The sequence below is a fragment of the Pavona decussata genome, unplaced genomic scaffold, assembly GCF_977016875.1.
Source record: "Pavona decussata unplaced genomic scaffold, jaPavDecu1.1 SCAFFOLD_53, whole genome shotgun sequence".
NCBI classification, from domain to species: Eukaryota; Metazoa; Cnidaria; class Anthozoa; order Scleractinia; family Agariciidae; genus Pavona; species Pavona decussata.
In genome coordinates, this window is record NW_028145475.1 from 3,198,890 (window position 1) to 3,221,090 (window position 22,201).

The 22,201-nt window shown below is 37.5% G+C and overlaps 1 protein-coding gene across 1 annotated transcript; it reads left to right on the forward strand.

Annotated features, from left to right (window-relative positions):
* LOC146480518 (ribosome quality control complex subunit TCF25-like) lies at nt 1-20,387 on the forward strand. Its single transcript, XM_085109701.1, has 23 exons — nt 1-214; nt 3,444-3,635; nt 4,267-4,345; nt 5,207-5,279; nt 6,116-6,181; nt 6,767-6,808; nt 6,945-6,988; nt 7,115-7,148; nt 7,240-7,336; nt 8,431-8,530; nt 9,588-9,681; nt 10,245-10,294; nt 10,929-10,971; nt 11,589-11,694; nt 12,411-12,515; nt 13,467-13,496; nt 14,516-14,604; nt 15,793-15,865; nt 16,924-17,009; nt 17,255-17,313; nt 17,976-18,007; nt 18,207-18,286; nt 19,394-20,387. Exons 1-23 carry the CDS (start codon nt 71-73, stop codon nt 19,713-19,715), a joined length of 2,040 nt encoding a protein of 679 aa, XP_084965827.1. The 5' UTR covers nt 1-70; the 3' UTR covers nt 19,716-20,387.
* The last annotated feature ends 1,814 nt before the right edge of the window (nt 20,388-22,201 follow it).

Below are 22,201 nucleotides of genomic sequence, written 5' to 3' on the forward strand. Positions count from 1 at the left end.
AGCTTTCTGCCTGGTTTCTAAGCCGTTGTACAAAACGAAATCTCGTGGAAATAACATAAAAATTTAAAGGATGTCTTCGCGTGCTTTAAGGAAGTTACGGGGTAATAAGGAACTGGAAATTTCGCATGATGATGATGAGAACGAAGACGAGTTTGATTTTGTGTCAGTTAAATCAAAGAAGAAGCAGAAAGCCGTGGCAAATCCTTTCGATTTGGTAAGTATGTCCGTTCATAATTTAAGCTTATGCAAGCTTGTTGCTTGCGTGTACTGTGATAAGCTAAGATTGTTTACCGGAAACTTTGTGTCATTTAACTTATCTACTGATTAAAAATATGTACATGTATAAAGTTATTTACAAATAACGGGTAAAGCTCGAATTTAATTGGCCTTTACTTAGCATCAATGGTAAAGAAATAAATTGAAAATTAATGTGCGTATTAATTAATTAAAATTAACAAAAAACTCACCTGCGGCTCGTGATTTCCACAGCCACTTTGACAATGTTATGACGCAATTTATCATCAATGAGAGGACAGACGCATAAAAAACTGAAGTCAATTTGTTATTTACAATGAACATAAACCCGAAAATGGTTAATTGCCGGGTTAAAATGAGGGGAAAAGACGCAGTAAACAGCCGTTAACGTGGATTTTATTCAAATTGACGCGAACATTGTCAAAAGCTTTTCTCGCTTTCTGATTGGCTACTTACAACAGTCAATAAAATTTCATTGGTTAAAAAGTTGACAGTTTGACAGTTAAAGGTTGAAGTAATGAAGTTTGCAGCTTGCATAAATTAGAATTCTCACTTGCTGCAAAAAATCAATCTGAATCAAATTCATACTGCAAAAACATGTTCATTGATTTGAAAACACAAACACTTGAGCTTCACCGATCTGGCATAAATTTGAAAAAATTCCACCGAGTGAGGCATTTGGAGCCATCACAGAGACCGTACTCGTCGAAGCAAAGTTGGGCCGGGCAGATAGTTGAGCGGTGATGGCATTCGGAACTGGAGCCTGACCGTTCTGCAAGGCTGTTGACAGAACGTCGGAGCAGTTTTTTAGCTGGCTTGTAGACGGTCGTCGGTTGTAGCTAGCCAAGCTGAAAGCTGGATTATGTGTAATTTTTACCGACCGGTTGTTGGTGTTGAAGTGCCGTTCAACAGAGTTATGGAAGCCCAGAAGCGACGACCTACTGTACTCTTCACCTGTTTTGGTGCGGGCCTCAGCATAAAACCGTCTAGACTTTCGTCTAGCTCTTCTTCACTCATTTCAAGCAAGGTTTTGTTTATTTCTCGTTCAAAGCACCAATCTGGAAATTAAATGGAAGGTGAGAAACTTACATTTTCCAGGGAACAACTAGAATTCTAGCCGCAAATATTTGAAAGAAACTAGACTGTCATATTGTTATCGCGTGTCTTTACCTTCAAACATCTTTACAAACCACTTTGTATTTCGTTTAGAGCCTCGGGACTCTGTGTTTGCAACAATATTTTGTAGGTCATCTCCACTTAATTTTGGAAACCTAGTTGTTGTTTCAATTGCCTCGTTTACTTGAGCTTCTGCACAGGAGAGAAGTTCCGTATCTGACAATTCTATCTCTTTTTCCCAGTCAGGGAGAGTGTCATCTAGAAAACTAAAGTGGAAAACATTAAAGTCGGGCGTATCGCCCTCCATCTCGTTACTTCAAAAGTTGCACAGATTTTTGCATAAATTAAAATTTTATCTGTCTGTACTCTTATTGATGATAAAAATTAGCCAATGAACACGCACAAATTTAAACAGTTATTGTAAAGATAATATTTAATATTATTTTTAAGCTTATAAGGTGGAAGTCGTTGTTACTGGCCAATAGGCCATTTTACAGTTGTGTGCTTAGTGACCTGGTCTTGGATTGGAACGAGGCTGGGGGTGACCTTGTTTTGATACTAACCTGACTGCTTTTCATATGTAGATCATGCTGGTCTTAGGGTAACTAGTTTGCATTTTCATATGAAAAGCAGTGAGGTTTGTATCAAAACAAGGTCACCCCCAGCCTCGCTTCCAATCCAAGACCAGGTCACTCAGCACACAACTGTAAAAGTTATGTAGACCAGTACATAAACATAAAATCGAATCTTCAGCTTTTTCCTCCTCCACTTCATCCATCCTCCCCAGATCTGAGTACATTAAGGACGGTATTGTGCAGACGTTCTGCACATCTTGAGATACTCTGGTTTCCTATGAGTGGTGGCTACTTACACAGGGATATTTTTGCGCAGTTTAAAACTATTCAGGGAAAGCAGAACTTAGCAAGTGCTTTTGGTATCCAAAAAGAAAATTGGGGGTAACCATGCATTTTTCAGAGAAAATAATTAAAAGCTTCTATTTGGAAAAAAATGCCATACATTGCTTTGTATTTTACTGCTTTTTAGAATAATTGTTGCTTAATTATCTCTAAAAAATGGGTGGTTACCCCCAATTTTCTTTTTGAATTTCCCTAGCTCTCGCTTAGATCTGCTTCTCTTGCATATTCATAAACAGCACAATGATGCTTCGGTATCCTTAACATATCTGTTCCATTGGACAAAAGAATTAATGCCATCAAAGAAGGAGAATTGCGTGTAATCAATCAAAATCAGTCTTCAGTCAATTTGATCTGCAGTACAAACAACTGAGCTGGCACTCAGTGTTGTAGACATTCATAAGGAAAGAAACAAATTGAAATAAAACAATTGAAAAATCTAGTTCTATGCTGGACTACATTTTATGAAGGTTACACTGAAAATCTTCAGAGTGGTTTTCCAAATTGCTCGGCGAAATGGTTTATACAGAGAGTGCCTGGTATGCAGAAAAATAACACCTTGGCTCTGAAACCTGCTACCTTTCAATAATTGAACTGATGTTATCCAAAACTGTCCAGGATTTCTCTACCAGTGAAAGGATTCAGATCCTACAGGTGGTTGGCACAACACTTCCCTGGCGTAGGTGCTTTGGCGGCTGTTCGGTGTATAATGTTGAAACTCACAGAATGTACCCTGGCTTCTATGAATGGCTCCATATGGAGTCAATCCAAAATGTACTGCATAAAAAAATATTTTATAATGTTGTTTACCAACTGGTTAGCAGCAGTAAAAACAATATTTAACTCACTCGCTGCACTCATTCATAAAATATTGTTTTTACGACCACTTGCTGGATCTTGATGCTTAACAGGTAATCTTGACTATTTTAGGTTCAATTTACTTACAAGGTACTGATCAACACTGTGCTTTCTTTCATTGTCTTGAAAATTGAGCGAAAAACTGAAGAGCAAAGAAATGAAACTGAGAGTTTGATCTCTTATTTTCGATCAGTTGTTGTTTGTTTTTCTCAGTTTAAATGTTTCAATTTAAAGTTTAAAGACAAGATTACATGTATAAGTCATTTGTATCAAATCTCTACTTTCAAACTATTCTTTTAGCTAAATGTAGATGATGAAAAATCAGATGAAGATTCTCCAGATAATGAAGAAGGTGAAAAAGATGCTGAGCAAAATGGAATAGAAGAGAAACCAAGTTTACCTGCACCTGCTGAAAGACATGCTTCAAAAAACAAAAAGAAGAAGAAGAAAAAGAAAGGGAAAGGGGAGATTGAAAAAGGCAAACTAACCAATGTGAGTAATTATTGTACTAAGATCAACCAGTTAGTTACATAAATTGAAGGGCTCAGAGCATGACCGACCTAAATGCATTTCAGATCACTTTTGGTTGTTTTAGCTTAGGTTCACCAGAGTTTTTGCATGTGGCCTTGAATTTCTTCTGCTGCTTTGTGCTTCATTAGCAATAAAAACCCATGATTATGGGCAAGATTTCCATTTTTGTCACAAAACGAAGCGCAAAGCAGCAACTTACAGTACTTTCTAGATTGTTTTTTGGATGTTTTAGCTTAGATCTGCCAGACTTTTTGCCTGTGGCCTTTAATTCCTTCAGGAAATATTGCCTCAATTTTTAATCTGCTGCTTTGCACTTTGTTTTACGATAAATACAGAAATTTTTCCGTTAAATCATGGGTTTCAGTCCAAACAAACTGCAAAAAAGTGAAAAGATCTCGGAGCAACATTTGATAGCCAAGCCCAAGGCAAAAATTTGGCAAATCTAAGCCAAGCAACAAAAGCAATCTAAGAAGCACTGTAGGTGGGTTATGTTACCCAACAAAATGGTGAATATATTTGTATGTTTATACACTAAAGTCCAGTCATCTGTTGTACAAAAATTTAATATTTGCAAATTTATTTCTGATCAAAGGGAAGGGACAAGATTGATGGTGCAAAGAACAAAGAAGCGGACAAAACTCAGGGAACTGAAAAACAAGTGAAAATGCCAAGTAAGAACTTAAAATTATGTATTATAATCAGTTTTGTGCAAACATTTTTGTTTTGCTTTTCCATAAATGCACAGTCAACACCTGCAGCACAAAAACTTCATCAAAACTAAAATATCATTGTTTGAAAATATACCGTTTGATATTTTTTCGCCAGGATATAAAAGGGTTTAAAATGCTGATGGTATAATTTTCCATTTTATTGTGCATGAGAGGGAATTATGATTTCATTGAAGTTTTGATTTGATTGGAATGGAAATCAGCTTTCAGGTGGGGAGATGTTTTTAATTTATCATGTGAAGACACTCATAGCAGCCGGGCAAGATGTTGTTCATGGCCAGTCAATTTGTAAGGTGCTGCAGGGACCAGATTCATGAAACACCCTAAGTTAAAAGATATATCTTACGTATTGTTTCTTAACAATAGGCTGGGGTTAGTTCAACAATAGACTTTGGTCAAGAAGCAATACTTAGAATACATTTTTAACATAGGAGAGCTTGGTGAATCTGGCCCCAAGCTCTTCTTAAACAACTGAAAAATGCATCCAAAGTATTTGTTTTCAAACAAAAACAGTGACCATTGACTGATGACAACAATGCAAAAACAACTGACTGTGTAGACGACAATATTTTCATTGATACCTGATTTTATACTTTTAATCTTTTAAGTCCCAGTATCAACATGCACATTCTCATCACTGTTCTCTATATATTTCTCATGGTACTAGTTGGGAGAATTTGGTCAGACATCAAGAAATGTTATCACTGGTGATCATTTTGTTAATTCTCATGACCTGTTTGTTTGGGGCATAAAAGGGTAAATCATGAAGGCGTAAATAATATTGTTCTCTGCTCCTCCAATCAGGTCCAGTGGCTACCTTGGGACAGAGCACCTCCAGAGTACTGGATACTAAAGCATTGCTTGGTGTAGAACATAGGTAAGAAAGGTTTTGGTTTTACATGCTGTAGCTGTGTGAACTTTAACAACTGTGACAGGAATGTCTTTGGTATGTAGCTGACAACTGCAACAAGGTTAGCCATCTACTTACAGTTTGAAAATAACTCAAAGGAAATGAGAACAGACAACAGTAATGGCTAGGTACATTCTTTGGGGTACTGGCTTCTTCAAAGTTTAATGACAGACCCACTGAGGGTATTTAATTGCCCCCTGTCAAAGTTTAGATCATTTTTCTTTTTCTTTTTTTTTCTCAGATAATTTTGACTGGCCTAAAATTTAATTCCAAAATATTGGCCCATATTTTTTCTGTTTCATCTGACTGTCATTTTTGAGAAAAAGTTTTTGGAAAAGACACAGTCATGATGTCCTTTGTGAATGAAAACAAAGAATGGTAGTGAAGCAGCATGAGTTGTAAGGGATAAAAACCTGGTCTTATCATCCATGGAATTTCACCAAATTGACAGTCTGATGAGCAAAAACACAGACCTATGTTTTGGAAATAAATTAGGGGCCACTTACAAAAAATAAAGTGAATCTGTAAGCAAATCAATTCTAAAATTTGACATTAAGGTTGTGCTCGTATCCCATCAAATGAATCTGAGACATATGGGAAAATATAAGAATAAGCTAAAATTTATTTTAAACTTTTTAAATCAAAAATACATTTAAAACAATATGGGCAATAAAGAGCAAAACACAAATGGGAAACAGAAATGTAGAAATACTCCAACTGGGGTTTATAACCATCTGGTTAATACACCAGTAAAGGCCTTCATAATCTGATTTCATGTCATCATTAAAATTTGCCTCAACCAGAAACTTGAATGCTGAAAATGAAATGAAGAAGAGATTTGGATCTCATGTTGTCAGGGCAGAAAACAGGTAAGTGGTCACTGAGATGATCGTAACATGGATTAAGGATGTAATTCCCTGTTCCTAAATTAGAATGTACAACATTGTAGTGCTCGGTAATGGAGGGGGGATAGGGAACCTGAACATCCCACGTTGCATACTATTTACTAGCAGTTCTGACTCCTTCCTTAGCAACTCCTGTTTCTGCCCTTTTTTCTGTTGTTGTTTACTATGCAATGTTGCAATTTTTTCTGTTATTTCCTGTTGCATCCCAATATCCTGTTCGAAAAAAGCTCCTTGATCACCCTAGCTTCATGCTGGTGGATAAACAAACCATAAATAAGTAACCTCTGCACTCATCCATCTGACTTCGTTAATTTTCATGAATGTTCAATATACTGCACCTTGCGATACCATCACAATATAACCCTTATTTTTATGTAGATGTGTGCAGCTCACTTGAGTTATTTTGATTTATGCCCCCTTATACCACTCTACTTAATATGGCAGTTTGTGTCAGTGCTGCTTCATCATAAGCAAAGCAAAGCAACTTATTACTCTTCTGAAAGTCGATCTGGCTAGTCAAATTCTTTGGGTATTCCTTTCTTCTTTCAGGCAGAGAAGAGCGCATCAACGGGTGTATCAACGAACATCCAGGTATATTTACAGATGCTCCATTTAGTTAATGAAACCTGTTTAATACTAGCCAAGACAAAGATCAGGATTTGGAAGTCCAAGAATTCCATGAGATGTAAATATCACTTGTGAATTCAAACTATTTTTAAACCAACAGGCTGGTTACACCAAAGCAAACTTGGCCTCGCATGGGAGCAACTGGTGGGTGATGTGATTAACTGATTTTTGTCACATGCATTTCAGTTTAATTGTTCACAGTTCATGATATGTTCAGTTATGGATGTGACTGTGTAGCTTATGGTAAAATTAACTTGACTTGATTTGCAGGGATAAGCATGGACATCAAAGAAATCAAGCGTGGGTAAGTTTGTTCATCCTTTAGGTCCTCATACAGTTGCAGTTGGGAGAAATTGCTCAATCATTCAGTTATCCAATGTTGTTGTTTTTTTTAGACACAGTTACTTTGCATTTGAGCATTCTCCTTCCTACCAGGAAGTCCAGTTTCTCTTTCTTGATGCAGTGGAGTCATTAAACCCCAACAACATTTCAGTAAGTGACATTTTATTTTATGAAGGAATGACAATGTACATATGTGAATTATGGATTTTCTAACCTCAAGGTGCTTTCTTTTGGGACTATGCTGGCTGAATCATTCAATTCCTAGACTGTTCACAGTTCTCCTTTTCCCTTAACACCAGCCCACAATCTCAATTGGAAAATCAGGCAGTATGAATGAGGAGGAATCAGGGCAAGACAACCAAAGGGGGACTGTGCATTTTTATCATAAATATTATAAATTAAAATTCTTTTCAAACCGTCCATCAGCCCCACAGTAGTAGTCTCTCTACTCATGCACCCCACTTTGACCTTGTTCCAACCCCTCCTCATTCCATTTCCTCATCAAGGCCTGTTTCATGCCATAATGTTTAAAAGCAAGAGAGGCTGCAAGCAGCCTATCCAGTTACAAAAAGAACACAATCCTGCCTATTCTGAGTAAGCTACATGTAGATACCTTCCCAAAGGAATGGAATTCTGCCTACTCCTAGACATTGTACCATATTTCGTTTATTCTCTTACCAGAACACAAAAATGAATCTCATATCATTCATTCTGAATATGATCCTGAAATAACATGGGGCACATTCTTTTGGGCTATTCCATAATTGGATTGCCCAAAATAGATGGTATTGACGATCTATTGGAACTTACTAAATGACTCACCGTTTTCCAAAATATGTACGGAATACATGAGCACTGTTCTGTTCATTCTGCCCCTGATAGCAGAATGAATGGAATATGGTTTGCTCAGAATAGAAGGAATAGCATTTTTGGGGAAGGTTTTCAGTTAAATCGGAAATTATAGGCAGAATTGTGTTTTCTTTTTTTTTTTTTTTGGAACTGATATTCTGTGTACACTGTATTCTGTTATTCCGGAACTCAAATGAGAATAGCCAGATTGTCCCAAAAGAATTCACCCATGGTGTTTACAGTAAAATTCTGCAGCCGTCCCAACTGAATGCACCTTAAAGATCAGGGTTTGGTTTTCTTTTAGTATTACCTGTGTCATGTTAAAAGACAGTGAAATTCCTACTAACAGTAACCCCTTGATCAATAATTATTATTTTGAACTTGTTTTGTTGCAGGCCATTTTGAATACTCACCCTTACCATGTAGACTCCTTGCTACAACTCAGTGAGATCTGTAAGATGGGAGAAGATTATCAAATGGCTGCAGAGCTTGTTGGTCAGTATCACAGGATTACTACTGACAATTTAAAAATAATATTATATTGCTGCAAATTTAAATGACTTGTGTGTTCAGCATGGCAGGTATAATTTTTCCAGGGAAGTGTATTTTCCTGTAACGTAGGGGATTTACATTGAAACTTACAGCTTTTTGAACATGATCAGTTCAAAATTGCTTTGTATTTATTTCACTGTGACAGTGCCTAGTGGTTTGATCACAGATTTAACAGATTTTATGATGGCCACCTTTGAGAAATTATAGACACATACAATGTACTGTACTATAGCAAGGAGTAATTTGTACAGGATCTTATAAACATGGCTGTTTATTCTCAGTGCAGTGTTTAACGGTGAACTGATTCAAATGCAATTGCTAGACTCAACATGACTCCTTACAAAGATTCTAAACACTAGAACATTTTGTAAGTGGACTATTTCAAGTGGAAGATGGGCACTGTTAAGAGATTCTGAAATGATAAAAATATTAATATATCTGACAACTTGTTTATATGTGGTTTGTATGTGGTTTTATGGCAATGGTTACTCAAATAAATTTTCTATAGACAAGCGAGTTACAAAGGAGTTTGATTGACAGCAAAAAATAATAATAGAGTAATTTCTTAGACACAGATTTTGTGATAACACTAAAACGTCAAAACGTTTTGACTTCTCCAAGGTCATTTTCAAGTGCGAGAAAAATATGAAACTTAGCATAAATATATTACAGACAATTAAAATCGGTAAGAATGTCATGAATGCTAAAATTTGATGAAACATGCCAATGATAAGTATTTATAAAGTCAAAAAGGACAAAACAATGAAACAATAGAACAATAATAAGGCTTGTTAAGAAACCACCAGTATAGCCCCAAATGACATTGCATGAAGTTTTAAAATTTTAAGAAAGCGTTAGAACAAACTTGACTGCTCTTTTTCGAAATGCCTTCAAATCCATCCGCTTAAAAGTATTTGACTGTTCAGATCAGTTGTAAGTTAAATTTGAACCTTTTCAGGCTTGTGATCAACTGATAAATATATTTACTGTTGAATTTCAGAAAGAGCACTTTATTGCCTTGAAAGGAGTTTTCATACTCTGTTTAGTTTAACAACAGGCTATTCCAGGCTTGAATACAAGAAAGCAGAAAACAGGTAGCTTGTTGGATAGCTTAAGATTTGTTTTGCTTTTCAGTGTTAACTAATAAATTATGCCATGTTTCAAATCTTAGCATGTTGTCTATGTTGTGGTTCAAATTTATCCTTGGTTTAAAGTTTATCTTCTTATTGTTCTTGAGTGTGGTAAATCATGTATGATATAATGAGTTTGGAATAATGGAAAATAAAATTTAAACCAAGGATACAATTGGACCACAACATCTATTTTGTGGGTTAAATTGTTTTTCTCTTTCAAATTTTTTAAAACGAGTGTGATCTTTATTTTTCATTGTTCTAGATTATGGTTACCGTAATGAATCTGACCAAGAAAAATGGAAAATTAATTATACTGGTTTAGAGCATGATTAAACCAAAAAAAAAAAAAAAAAAAAAACGAATTTATACTGCAAAAAGAATATAATTATTTTCATCAAGATACTCACTTTTCCACAATTATTTGGTAGAAATATTTTGATATACCGGTAATTGCTTTAATTAATACCTTGTGTTTTATATCCTTGCCAGCTTGCTCACCCATAAAATACGTTCTGCCTTTTTAGATCATTCTTTATTGCTTTGTTTCGTCAAATCATCTTTGTGGGACAAAAAGGTACCTAAATAACAATGTTGGTCCAGTTTTTGTGAGTAGATTGTTACAAGGTACAATACTCAGTTATCAAATACCTTGGAAAGTGCCCTGACCAGCTTTTGAGGTGACTCTGTTAAAGTCCCATTTAACGGTTCAACATGCATTCAACACAGTTGTTGAACCAAATGTTGGGGGCATTTGAACAGGTCATCCAACATTGTTAAAAGCATAAAAAAAATTTTGAAAGCTTGTTGAAAGAGTGTGTTGAATCAAATTTAAATCGGTTTAAAGTTTTATTCAACATCCATACAACATTTCCTTTGTTCTCAAAACTTTTGAATGGTGTTGAAGCCATTTGAACACTCTGTTCAACATTTGCTTAACATTTGCTCAACATCTGTTCAACTTTTGTTGAACGAATGTTGGTCAAATGTTGAAACCATTTAAACGGGCCTTAACGTTTACATGTATGGATACAAGTGGGATATTGACAATCCGCAAGCAAACTCCAGCTCCATAGCTCAAACATCTTGCAAACTCAGCATAAGCCTTAAGACAATATCAGATTCTCCCAGCAGAGTTGAGGAGATTGTATGGAATACAGTAAGGACATCTCTGATGACTGGCAAACATTAATTCTTGTGTTTTCTTTTAGGTTGCTATAGAACAGCTTTGGAACTATGCAAGCTCCTGCTGAAGTAAGAATTCAAAGTAACACAATCCCACATGAAATAATATCAAACACTGTTTATATAAACCAACTTGTGTCAAATATTATTGTTCTAAGCTATCAAATTTAAACTGAAAGCTAAAAATTAATGTTGAATACATGCAGTGAGCAATTTGCTTTATCAAGGGAACTATGTAGCCTTGTTTAACTAAATCAGTTTTGTAAGCTACAACCAATGACAATGTTTTGTTTCACCTTTGCCTTGATCGGGTCTCCCTCCCTTTGCTACTATTCAATGTTGTTTAGAAACTTAAATGCACTGCAAAGATGTAGCCTTCCCTGTGCTATCCAACAATGTTGTTTGGAAAGTTAAACGGCTACAAAAGATGTTGCATTCCTTACACTATCCAACAATACGCAGGGGGAAAGGGGGTGGGTGGTGTATCAAATTATCACACTTGTTGGAGATCCAAAAGACAGACACATGGATAATTTTATGTAATTATAGCTGTATCACAGTGAGTACTGTATAAGTAAGTTGCAAAGTGATTCCATTGAAGTATTACTGTGGCTATTATCCTGTAAACCATACAACTCTGACAATTTAATTTTTGCTTTCTGATTTGTTCAATCTCCTGTTTTTAGTCTGGAGCCAGATGAAGATCCCCTTGGCGTCCTTCTCATGATTGATTTTTACGCCTTACGAGCAGAACAGTTTACTTTCCTCATAAGACTGTTTGAAGAGTGGGAGGTAACGCAACATCCCCCCCCCCCCCCCCCCTGGCACTTTTCTGTCCATGGAAGCCTTTTTCTCCAAGCGTTCAAACTTGCAATCTCACTGGTAGATCAAAAAACTTATGTGATCCAAAGGATGATGCAAGAAGACAACAAAAGGGAAACGGGAATTTTTTTATTGCTCATCCGTTTATTGCAGAAAATTTCCACTTGCATTTCAACGGTTGAACTGAAACTTTTGGGTAAATGGAAAGCGCCCCGTGTGTGTCATCTGGGTCCTTTGGCATTTTAGGTCTCATCTGCTACTTTTATTGTTTCTTGAAAGCAGACACTAATTAATTGCTTGGCTTTTTAAGAGAGCATGTTGCTATTTGATGATGATTGCCACATATTTCATTTGGGATTTTCTGATTTTCTGAGGATTTTCCAATCCAGGGAATGCAGGAAATGACATTTCAGAAAAGTTTCGTTAACAATTGCAAAAATTCACAATGGACTCCCTTTAAGTTTTACAAGGTTCCTAAAATCCTACATTGTCGTGAATGCAAATGACTAATGCTTCAATGAAGACTTTTGTCTGGAATGAATTTAAATTCTATTATTGATAGTTTCTTGTCTGTTCCTACTCCATGGAGCATGGACATGTCCTTCCCTCATGATTTCTTCTGTAAACACACAATAATGCTGGATGAGTTATGGCGTAGTTAGTTTTCTCTAACTCTAGTTTTTCAGCCCCACAGGAACTTGTCTCAGCTACCAAATTTTGCCTTCTCTGTGGCCCTTGCTTACTTTCACTCCAGCAAACAGGATGGTGAAACAAAGAAAGCTGATGAAATGGTTAGTATTTTGTTTCATTGACGGTTCAATGGTGGAGCAACGTTTCCTCAAGGAATTCAAGGCCACATACACAAATTCTGGTGAATCTTAGATAAAACAGCAAAAGAGATCTGAAAAGTCATTTGAGTCGGTTATGCTCTCAACCCTTCGTTGGAAACAAAAAAAAGGCAACCAGCGTTCCAGTACCTTATTCGTACTTAATATCGCGAATAAAAATCCTTGCAAAATTTACAAACGCGAAATTAAATGCCATGGTAAGAAGTTTGAATCACAAAAAACTTGATAAACATAATCAACAACAAAATGTACATGCAACTTGGCTTGTTGGCATATACAACCATTTATCTAGCCCTGAAGGCAGACAGTCAATTGTACAAGGATGGAAGAAGGCTGGTGTAACTGATGTTGTTAGTGGCTCAAAGAAACTTTCAACAGAAGATCCCTTTGAAAACCAGGCCCCAGTTGTTCGAAGAGCGGATAACGTTATCCAGTGGATAAGTCGCTTTCCAGCGGATAAAATGTATTGGTTGGAATAGATTTTATCTGCTAGATAGCGACTTATCGACTGGATGGAGTTATCCGGTCTTTGAACAACCAGGGCGTGGATGTTTTGCAACATTGCAGACTCTAGGACAATATGTACCTAATCTTAGCTTTTTCCAGTTTGTTTACAAAGGTTGAAGTTCAGATTTCATTTTTTAGAAAACAAAATGATGTTGACAACGCTTTCGCAAATTTAATGCCCTTTTTTTCAATTTCCGCTATCGAAATCGCGAAAACAAAGCCTCGCAAAATACTGTCTCGCCAAGATCGCAAAATAAAGTATGCGCGAAATTAAGTACGAATAAGGTAGATCAAGAGAGGATGAACTTAGAATTGAGCTTTAGAAAGTTGCTCTCTGTGTTTCCTCATCATTATTAATATTTTTATATTATTTTGTTTTCCTTTCAGCTTCAGACTGCGCTGATTATGTTTCCACTGGTAAGTAGCTGTACTGTTAATTTGTTAAAGCCATTGTAACCATGGGAACAAATATAGACTTCGGAGTCATTTCTTATTGTTTGTTGAAACAGTGAAGTGCACAAGGGAAGATTCAAACTATTGACACTAAAATTCAAGGCATAAACCTTGGGATTATATTTGCGCAAAGAACTTTTGAAGAGCTTAATTTATGGGATACTTGTTTTCCTTGGAGGAGGTGGGAAAGGGAACTTGTTTTAGTGAATTTTGGATTTCAAAATGAGTTTGGTTTGGTTCTAAAAGCAACTAACCTAGACTTGCTTACAAGTCGAGCTTAGAGAGTGCGAAGCATTATCGTCAGAGAGAACCGAGCAAGCGACCTTGAGTAAGTCTATAGCTATGTCCACGGGTTTATATTCAGAAGGCCTTATTGTTGGCAGGGTATTTGCATTCCAGTCTTGAGATTTTTTACAGTATTTTAAGGGTAGCTCACACACAAATTCCAGTCCTTTCCAATGCTGAATAGTTGTCTTTGCTTTGCAATTTGATTTTCCCTGTGGACTCAGCTGTCCGCCACAATGTTTTCCCATTTCAAGTTTTGGGTTTACAGCATTTCCATAACACTAAAATATCAAGAAAAGCTGAAACCAGAATCAGTAGTAGAAATAATAACTTAGAGAACCTTTTCAACGTAATTGCTACCAAAACTTACCCTGAGTTTCAGTGTACTCCCTTGGACTAAGTAAAGTATAACAGTTGTGGATTTTTTTTTTTTTTTTTTCTCTTTTTGGTTTGAAATTTTTCAAACTAGTTTAATTTTTATTTTCCTGTGAGCAGTATTCATTACCATAATGTGAGACAAAGGGAAATAAAAATCATTTAGTGGTTTAAAAAAATGGAATTGTGGTTCAAAACATTTGAACCACAACATAACCATCATCATTCCCTGTCCCAACTATTTTTAAGGAAATAAAGTATTTATTAAGGTCTGGTGTTTTTGTGTTGGTGACACCAGTGAAATGATTGTTGTATCCCGTCAGGTTTTATCCCCCCTTATGGACAAATGTAATGTTGTGCTGGACTCCTCGCTAATAAAGCACCCGTTCTTTAATCCTGCATCAACAAACAGGTAGTGTTAACTCTCGAAGTTTATTACACATATGTATGATTTGATTATGATGGGTCGAAAGACACAAGTTTGCATTCCATTCCATTTTTTTTTTTATCAATTTTTTTTTTCACCACCCACGTTACACAAACAAAATACGAGCGGAAGAAAACAGATTGTAGAGAAAGTGGTGAGGCTGGAGAAACCATAGGGCTTATAGAATAAGGCTTCACCATTGTTGTGCCGTTACATAGAAGGTTTAGAGACTGTGAGACGGTTGATGCAATAACGGTTGAAAGAATCATAAAACGAATAGACGGAAAACGACCAATAAACATTTAAAAAAGTAATAAGGTGTTAGGTTAAAAACGGTGAAAACGAATTTAGTAGTTTCTACAGATATGTGCCATAGATACAACATGCTTTAATTTAAAATAAACTGGCACCCCTGTTTTCCTGGCCTGCAGAACAGGCGTTATTGTTTTGGCATTTTTCAGGCGAGCGGAGGCAGGCGTGCGGCGAGCGTGGGGCGCGAGTCACGCGCGACGTCGCGCGTGACTCGCGCCCCACGCTCTCCTCGTGCTTGTTTCCGCTTGCCTGAAAAACGCAAAAAATAACGCCTGCTCTGCAGGATACTGTTTTTCCTAGTGAGGAGTGAGTACGGAACAGCATAAGCCCCTCGTCAGAGCGAATCCAGATTTGCTCTGATGAAGGGCTAACATCAAAACGTCAACACTCAAATTTCTTTACGGTGGCCAAATTACCGTTTCAACGCTGTTGATAAAACCAAACATTCGTTTTTAGTATGTTAGACTTAAAATGGAGGCCTGAGTCGGTCTCAGCATCATGCCTTGGTGTTTCGCTTCATTCGATGACACAACCTTAATAAACACACCAAATGCTGAACCTGATAACCCTGCAACAACAACAGCAACAGTCACTTTATATTTATACATATCAGGATTCGATCTAGATTTATTCCAGACAATATAAAAAATCTGTCTTATACATTTTGAAAGCGTGAAGCTTGTGGGGTTGTGTGTAGTTTATGCAAAGAAATACCTGTCCTCGTCACTTCACTGGCCAACCCTGTTGACCATTTGGCCTTTGCAGTGTAGTACCTAAAGCGTTAACTAAGTTACTGTATTTTTTGTCAGTCTGTGTATCTGTCATTGCTGATCCTCGGTTCATATGTCATTTTGTCTTTAGTGATCCCATTGCCTTGAAGCAGCTTGCAGGTCTGTATGTTGGAAGAACGTACCATGCATGGAAAGAACCTGAGGTGAGCCCTCTCCCTCCACACTCCCTACGCCTTTGCCTCTTTGTTTAAAATCTTGACTCTCTGCAAACTGACTAGCTCGCGGACAGTAGACGTCAGCGCGTGGAATACAAATTGACCCTAACTGTTCATTTTACAAAAAAAATCCTGCAAAATATGACATTTTTATGTCATCTATGCCAAAGGCGTCGAGGATGTCTTCTATGTCCTGTCGCGAGTTTGCGCGTTTGATTGTTATTATTATGCACAGTAAAACTATCTGTATGCACAGTATCAGAAAGCAACACAGGGCGCATAGTGCAACCTGTGAGCCAAGCGAAACTTAAAATAGCACTTGAATAAATCAATCAAATATATATACATATAAAAAAGTCATTGTCTAGATGTCTGAAAGTCTAAAACTCATACAAATAACTATTCATAGCTGGTCTATCAGTCTTGGTATAATATAACAGTATCATGTTACTACTTTGAAAGTTCTTGCAATGTTCAGCGTCGCCGATAAAACCGCCTTCTGCATTCTCTCTAAGACTTGAGTAGTCTTTCACCCAACCAGCGATCGCACACTAATCTCTGTCTCTTTCGACCAGCCGCCTAGCACATCCATGATAATATTATACTGGTGCACCTCGTATCCTTTATATTGCTCTTTCAGTTCCCACCTCAAGGGACCATACTTCATAGTGTTTTCCTCCTAGCTTTTTTCCTTCATAGTTTATTATTATTATTATTATTATTGATCAATAATGATATCTTGAAACATAAGCAAGCGAAAATTAAAGTTATTATTATTATTATTATTATTATTATTATTATTAATTAATTAATTTATTTATTTATTTGGCTGAAGGTGTGTTTTTGATAGCTGTGCCGACTTGTTCTGCCAGACTAGAAAAATAGCTACACGGTTTGTCTTGATGCGGTTTGAGGATCGACTTCTTAACAATTCCACTGAAAAGCGAGATTCTAGATGATGGCCAGAAACGAGATTTTCGTCTTCTTTTCTCCCTGACTGCACCATGACTTTGTTTTGTTGTGAATTCGTCCTTTTTTCATTTCAGGTGATCGACTGGCTTGCTTCGAATGTGAGAATTGTTCTGGAAAAAGTTGATGCAGAAGATCCATTGGTAGAACAGTGTAAACACAAGTGAGTTAATTCCCGGCCTCGCCGACTGTTTGTCAAGGACATTTTCTTCACTTGCTTGGGTATATTACGAATTCACAAAATGACGTTCCAGTACCAGGTTCCTTTGTTTTTTAATTCGCTCACCCCAGACATCCAAATTTAGAATTTTGACACTATTTCCAGCAATTTACCGTCCATTTGTTTTCGGAGCAGATGTTCCTTTTAAGCTGACTAGAATGTCTACATTGTTGTGTTTTTGTTTACAGGCGCCAAGTGCGTTACAGAGGAACACCACAGAATATCTACAGACACATTATGATGTCAGGTCAGTGATGGAAGGCTGAAGAGTTCATCTTGGTAGTTTTGCTTAAAACCGGCGCTGCTTAAAGAAGTTTCTGTTAGGTTTAGGCGGAAAATGCCATTGCTGATACATGCACGATGAAATTGATAAATATGAGAGATTTGCAACGTCAGCATCTGTGTGGATGTTTGCTTGTTTATTTGTTGTTGTTGTTGTTGTTGTTTTGGTCATGTTTTGTTTTGCTGGCAGTTGGTTTTAAATATCTTGTAGAAAAACCTATTTGCAGATGTTTGGGGTTGTTTACGTTTAGATGGCGGTAGATCAGTGGGTTTCAATGGTTGGCAGTACGTTGAACACTTTCGACTTGAAGATCGATTATTTGAAACCTGATCAACATTTATCTTCTCCTCAGCGTTCTCTCTATATTTCTATAGTTCTAGTTGGAAGAATTTGTTTTAAAGTCAAGTTTTTTTTATCTTTGAAGATCATTCCTTTTATTCTCATAACCTGAATGTTTGATCAAGTAGTGATGTTGTAAGGAGATATTAGGTTTTGGTCAGTGTGAGGAGCCGGGGTAGGGACCTTATGATGGAAGCTTCCCATCTCAGAAAGGGCCGTACATATCGCCTGTTTTAACAATTGGCCATTTTAAGCCGTGTATTAACTTAATCGTTGCCTTGTTGTAGATATCAAAGATGCCACTGTCTCTCTTCCTTTGGTGAGATTTATATTCTCTTGAATTGTTTGTTGTTGTTGTTGTTGTTGTTGATGTTGTTTCACTGCTTTTATGTCCACATCAAGCACTATCAACTGTAGTTTCAGCCATTCATTGAGAACGTTAACCTGTTATGACCCTTCCTCTTTATACTCACAGACTGACGCTTTTTTTTTACAAGTCTCGTTGTTTATTTCTTCAGGACTTGGTCAATGTTCCTCTTTTGTCCCATGATCCTCTGCCACCTCTGGATTCGGTGGCAGGATACATTCGGCCGCCAAGGTAACTGATGTGGTTTTGTTTTTCCCATGTATGGGCATGTATAGTATGGACAACACGTGACTCTTGTCCGCCATTTTGGGTAGATCCCTTCGTTTTTTCCCTGGATTTACCATTCTTAGCGGACAGTAATTGCATTTCTACCATCACATGTCGCTCTTTTCTTGGCGTATTTTTCTTTAGCACCAAACATTACCCATTTATCGTTGACAATAGGGTAAGTATAGTGGTACTTCAAAGAGTATTGCTTAATGCAGTAATCTTAGACGCCCGGTCAAACGTTATCTAACGCTACGTCAACATTCATTTTATCTCACACTTTTGTAATTCATTTTATTTGTCTAACGCCATTCATCATAGGTCCAACAACGTTGGAAAGTTTGGCACCCTGTAAAAGTTGTACAGCAATGTTGCCGGAACGTGTAGCCCCGGCCAGTAATAATAATAATAATAATAATAATAATAATAATAATAATAATAATAATAATAATAATAATAATAATAATAATAATAATAATGATGATGATGAAGAAGACCTTGAAAATCAAAGTCATGCGAATGTGAGAATTTGAGAACAGAGACCGTTGCAGATGTCACAGGTGTCTTAGGACTTAGTAAAAAGGGAATAGAAAAGAACTTGGAAAAGATCCCTGGTGTCATTAACATCAACGAGTTTCAAAAAATTGCCCTCCTTGAGACCCCTCCTACGACCCAATGACCAAAAGCCTGAGGTTTGTTATCCACCGGAAGAGGATGGCACGTATATTAAGAAGGGCTCTGTCTATTATTAAATCGATGGAAATAACTAATCCTTTAGTACCTCAGAAGCATTAATAATAACAATAACAATAACAATAACAATAATAATAATAATAATAATAATAATAATAATAATAACAATAATAACAATAATAATAATAATAATAATAATAATAATAATAATAAATTTTGTTAATAATATTTTATGCATCTATTCTCGAGGATGCTGAAAGCTAAAGGAGAGATGATGTTTTGATGTACATGGTTAAAAAAACAGCTAAATGGTAAGGAAAATTATATTATGACCATGGGGCTTATAGAGTTACTGGGTTGGTTCTTCTCTCTTTTCAGGAGTGTGCCTCTTGACCAAGAACACGGTCCTTTATCTATGTTTTTCCGCTCGCTGCTGCCTTCCTTCAACTCCCAGACTCCTAACCCTCAACGCGAACGCTTGGAAGCGAGGCTCGAACAGCCAATGGAAGGAGCAGTGGGCGGACCCAGACCTCTGCGGGACACAGAGCTTGCGCGGGGAGTGGAAAACCTGATGGTCGCCATGAGAGAACTGCTAAACACACTGAGCTACCACGCGCAGCCGGAGGGCGAAGAAACGGGTGAACAGGGCGAAAATGATAATGCTGAAGATGTATGGGATGACGGAGAGGAAAATCACTGAAAAACTTAATGAAGTTATACGCCCACCTTTTAATAACTAAAGGCTTTTGTCTTCTTCAACTGGCGAGAGCTGACCATCCAGCCTAGATGCTGTAAGACATTTGTCGACCAAAGTTGCAGTTTCCAGCACTCGCACACTCCCTTCCCCTCCCCCCTTAGTCTAAAAAAGACGATGTTTTGCGGCGTCATCTACTCTCCGCTGCGTCGTCTTTTCTTGTTTTTCTGTAGAGGTTTAGTATCACGAGTGAAAGTTTAGGAATGAGGGAAGCTTTTTTAACGCGAACCGAAAGCCAGCATTTTGCTGCTCATTAAGGCTGGTTTCCGCATGATAGTGTCTCAGGATCGCTAAATCGCTGGGCCTAAACTCTGCGGTCGCGCGTTCGTTGGCTTTCTTATAACAAACAGTGTCTGACACAGAGACGTGAAATGGCAACTGGGAACTCATTTTTGTACTGGGAAAACTGAAATCAGTCCACAGTTTAAAATTGAAGGATATGTGTAACGTGACCGTTTTGTCCATTGCGCACGTTAGAAAGCAACTAATTGTAGCAAATGCCATTCTGACTTGGGTGTGCGAAGTTAGAAAGGAAAAAATGGGTATAGCTTTGGAATATCGGAAATATAGATCGTGCTACGAAATAAACAGGCTGAATAAAACAGAAATTCGTATCCATTAATCGTTGTCTTTTACTCGTTTAAGCACAACTCCGTGTCTAACTGGCTGATATGTCAGTCAATTCCAAGCACGATTTTGTTCAAATTGCCCTTAACAGGATGTTATTTTCGGAGTTTTGAGCTGTCATTGAAAGAGTAAAACGCCTACGTTCAAATTACCCAAATTATTCAAATTTAGGAAGAGAAAGCGGCAGCGGAGTCGATACTTTGTAGCTTTCCTTATTTAACCCTGTTTTTTTTTCCCTTCTTTTTTCTGTTCTATTTTTTATTTTGTCCTCTGGGGCTGGTGCGAGGGGGGGGGGGGAGGAGTGGGGGCTGATTGTGCCCCCCCTCCGTCTAGAAAGAGTTAACTGTCATAGAATCGACATACGATCAACCATTTGTGTGTTCGCTCTCTGATTCAGTTGATTCATCAAACGACTTTATCAGGGGTCTTAAGGCGGGGGTTCACCTGAAAGCCGTTTTCACGCCGCTTAAAATCGGTCAAATGGAAATATCTTGTTCGCATTTCAAGCAATACAAAAACCCTCCATTCATAACACAAATCAATGTTTTGGGGTGTTTTATGAATTTTTGGGTGATTCTTAGGTATATTTGGAAGGAAATAATTTTTCTTGAAGGATTGGTAAAATTAAAAGAAATAAGAAATGCTGAAGATTTAGGGATGTTTTAAAATTAGAATTTGTAGTTAATAGTTAATAGACGGACACCAAGTTAGTCCACTAGAAACCTGAGGTGCTCTTGCGTGAGTATCAACTGTCTGTTAGTGTTCCAAATATCATTTTCTTTCTTCCATCCCTTCTTTAAACCTCTTCAAATCTCACTCAAATTCAGGTAGAGCCCCGCCTTAAAGGGGGACAAGAACATAGCTTTCTTAACATTTAAATCGAATTTACAGTGCCAGATACATCCATCTGAAGTAGATACAAGTTAAAACGCGCCTTTTAACATGTTAACATAACAACAACAAAATGAAAAATAATTTGAGCAAAATGCTCCCTCGTCTCTGCTCCCCCCTGCCCCCCTCATTGGGGTAGAGTTTCTGGGCGCAGACTCTCTGCAGAGTCCCACCCTCACCGGTCCACCCGCCGAGGGAGCTCCGAAAACCTGATGATGCAGAAAACATACAGGACGCGACAGCGTCTTTCCCTCTCATGTGGGACACATTTTCTTAGACGTGCACGAGACACAGCCTCGTTTTGGTGCGAAGCTTGTTTTCGTCCTATAACGTCATACAATTACTTTTTTCGTTCACAACTCTCACAGAAGTCTTGAACTCGTGGATGTCTTGACATCTTTTAGGTTGATGTCGATTACATCAAGGATTTTCTTGAAAATGTTCGTCTTAATGTCGATCAACCGATCCGCAATTAATGGATTGAAGTGAACGGATTAGAAATAAAAAGCAGATGGCTTTGAAGGTTTACCGTGTTATACAATCAGAGACCCAGGGTAGAAATTCATCAACTTAAAGGAAAAGACCATCATCCGCCCCCCGTCTCCTTCCCCCTTCCCCCCCCCCCCCCTCCCCTCCTCCTCCTTACCGGAAACGATCAACTTGTCATATAATGATAGTTCACCTCTAACGAAGAGGTTAAGTATTTATGACAAAATTTTTTTTATTTGCTTGTTCAAATCTTCATGTTGTTGTAGTGTGAAAGTGGAGAAAACAATTTCTTCTCAATTTAAGTACCTACCGGGGAGACTCTTAGGGGGAAATCGAAAAAAATTAAGGCTGCTTCGCAACGGCTTGCATTGTTTTACGGCAGAAATCCTGCGGTGAAGAAAATGCTAGCTCCCCCGAGTCTTTCC

What these genes read in the sequence shown, in the direction of transcription:
- LOC146480518 (XM_085109701.1), top strand. Translation starts at nt 71, where the DNA reads ATGTCTTCGCGTGCTTTAAGGAAGTTACGGGGTAATAAGGAACTGGAA. An exon ending in CAAAGAAAGCTGATGAAATG is followed by an intron (nt 12,516 to 13,466) that starts GTTAGTATTTTG and finishes TTTTCCTTTCAG; the next exon opens with CTTCAGACTGCGCTGATTAT. An exon ending in GGATACATTCGGCCGCCAAG is followed by an intron (nt 18,287 to 19,393) that starts GTAACTGATGTG and finishes CTCTCTTTTCAG; the next exon opens with GAGTGTGCCTCTTGACCAAG.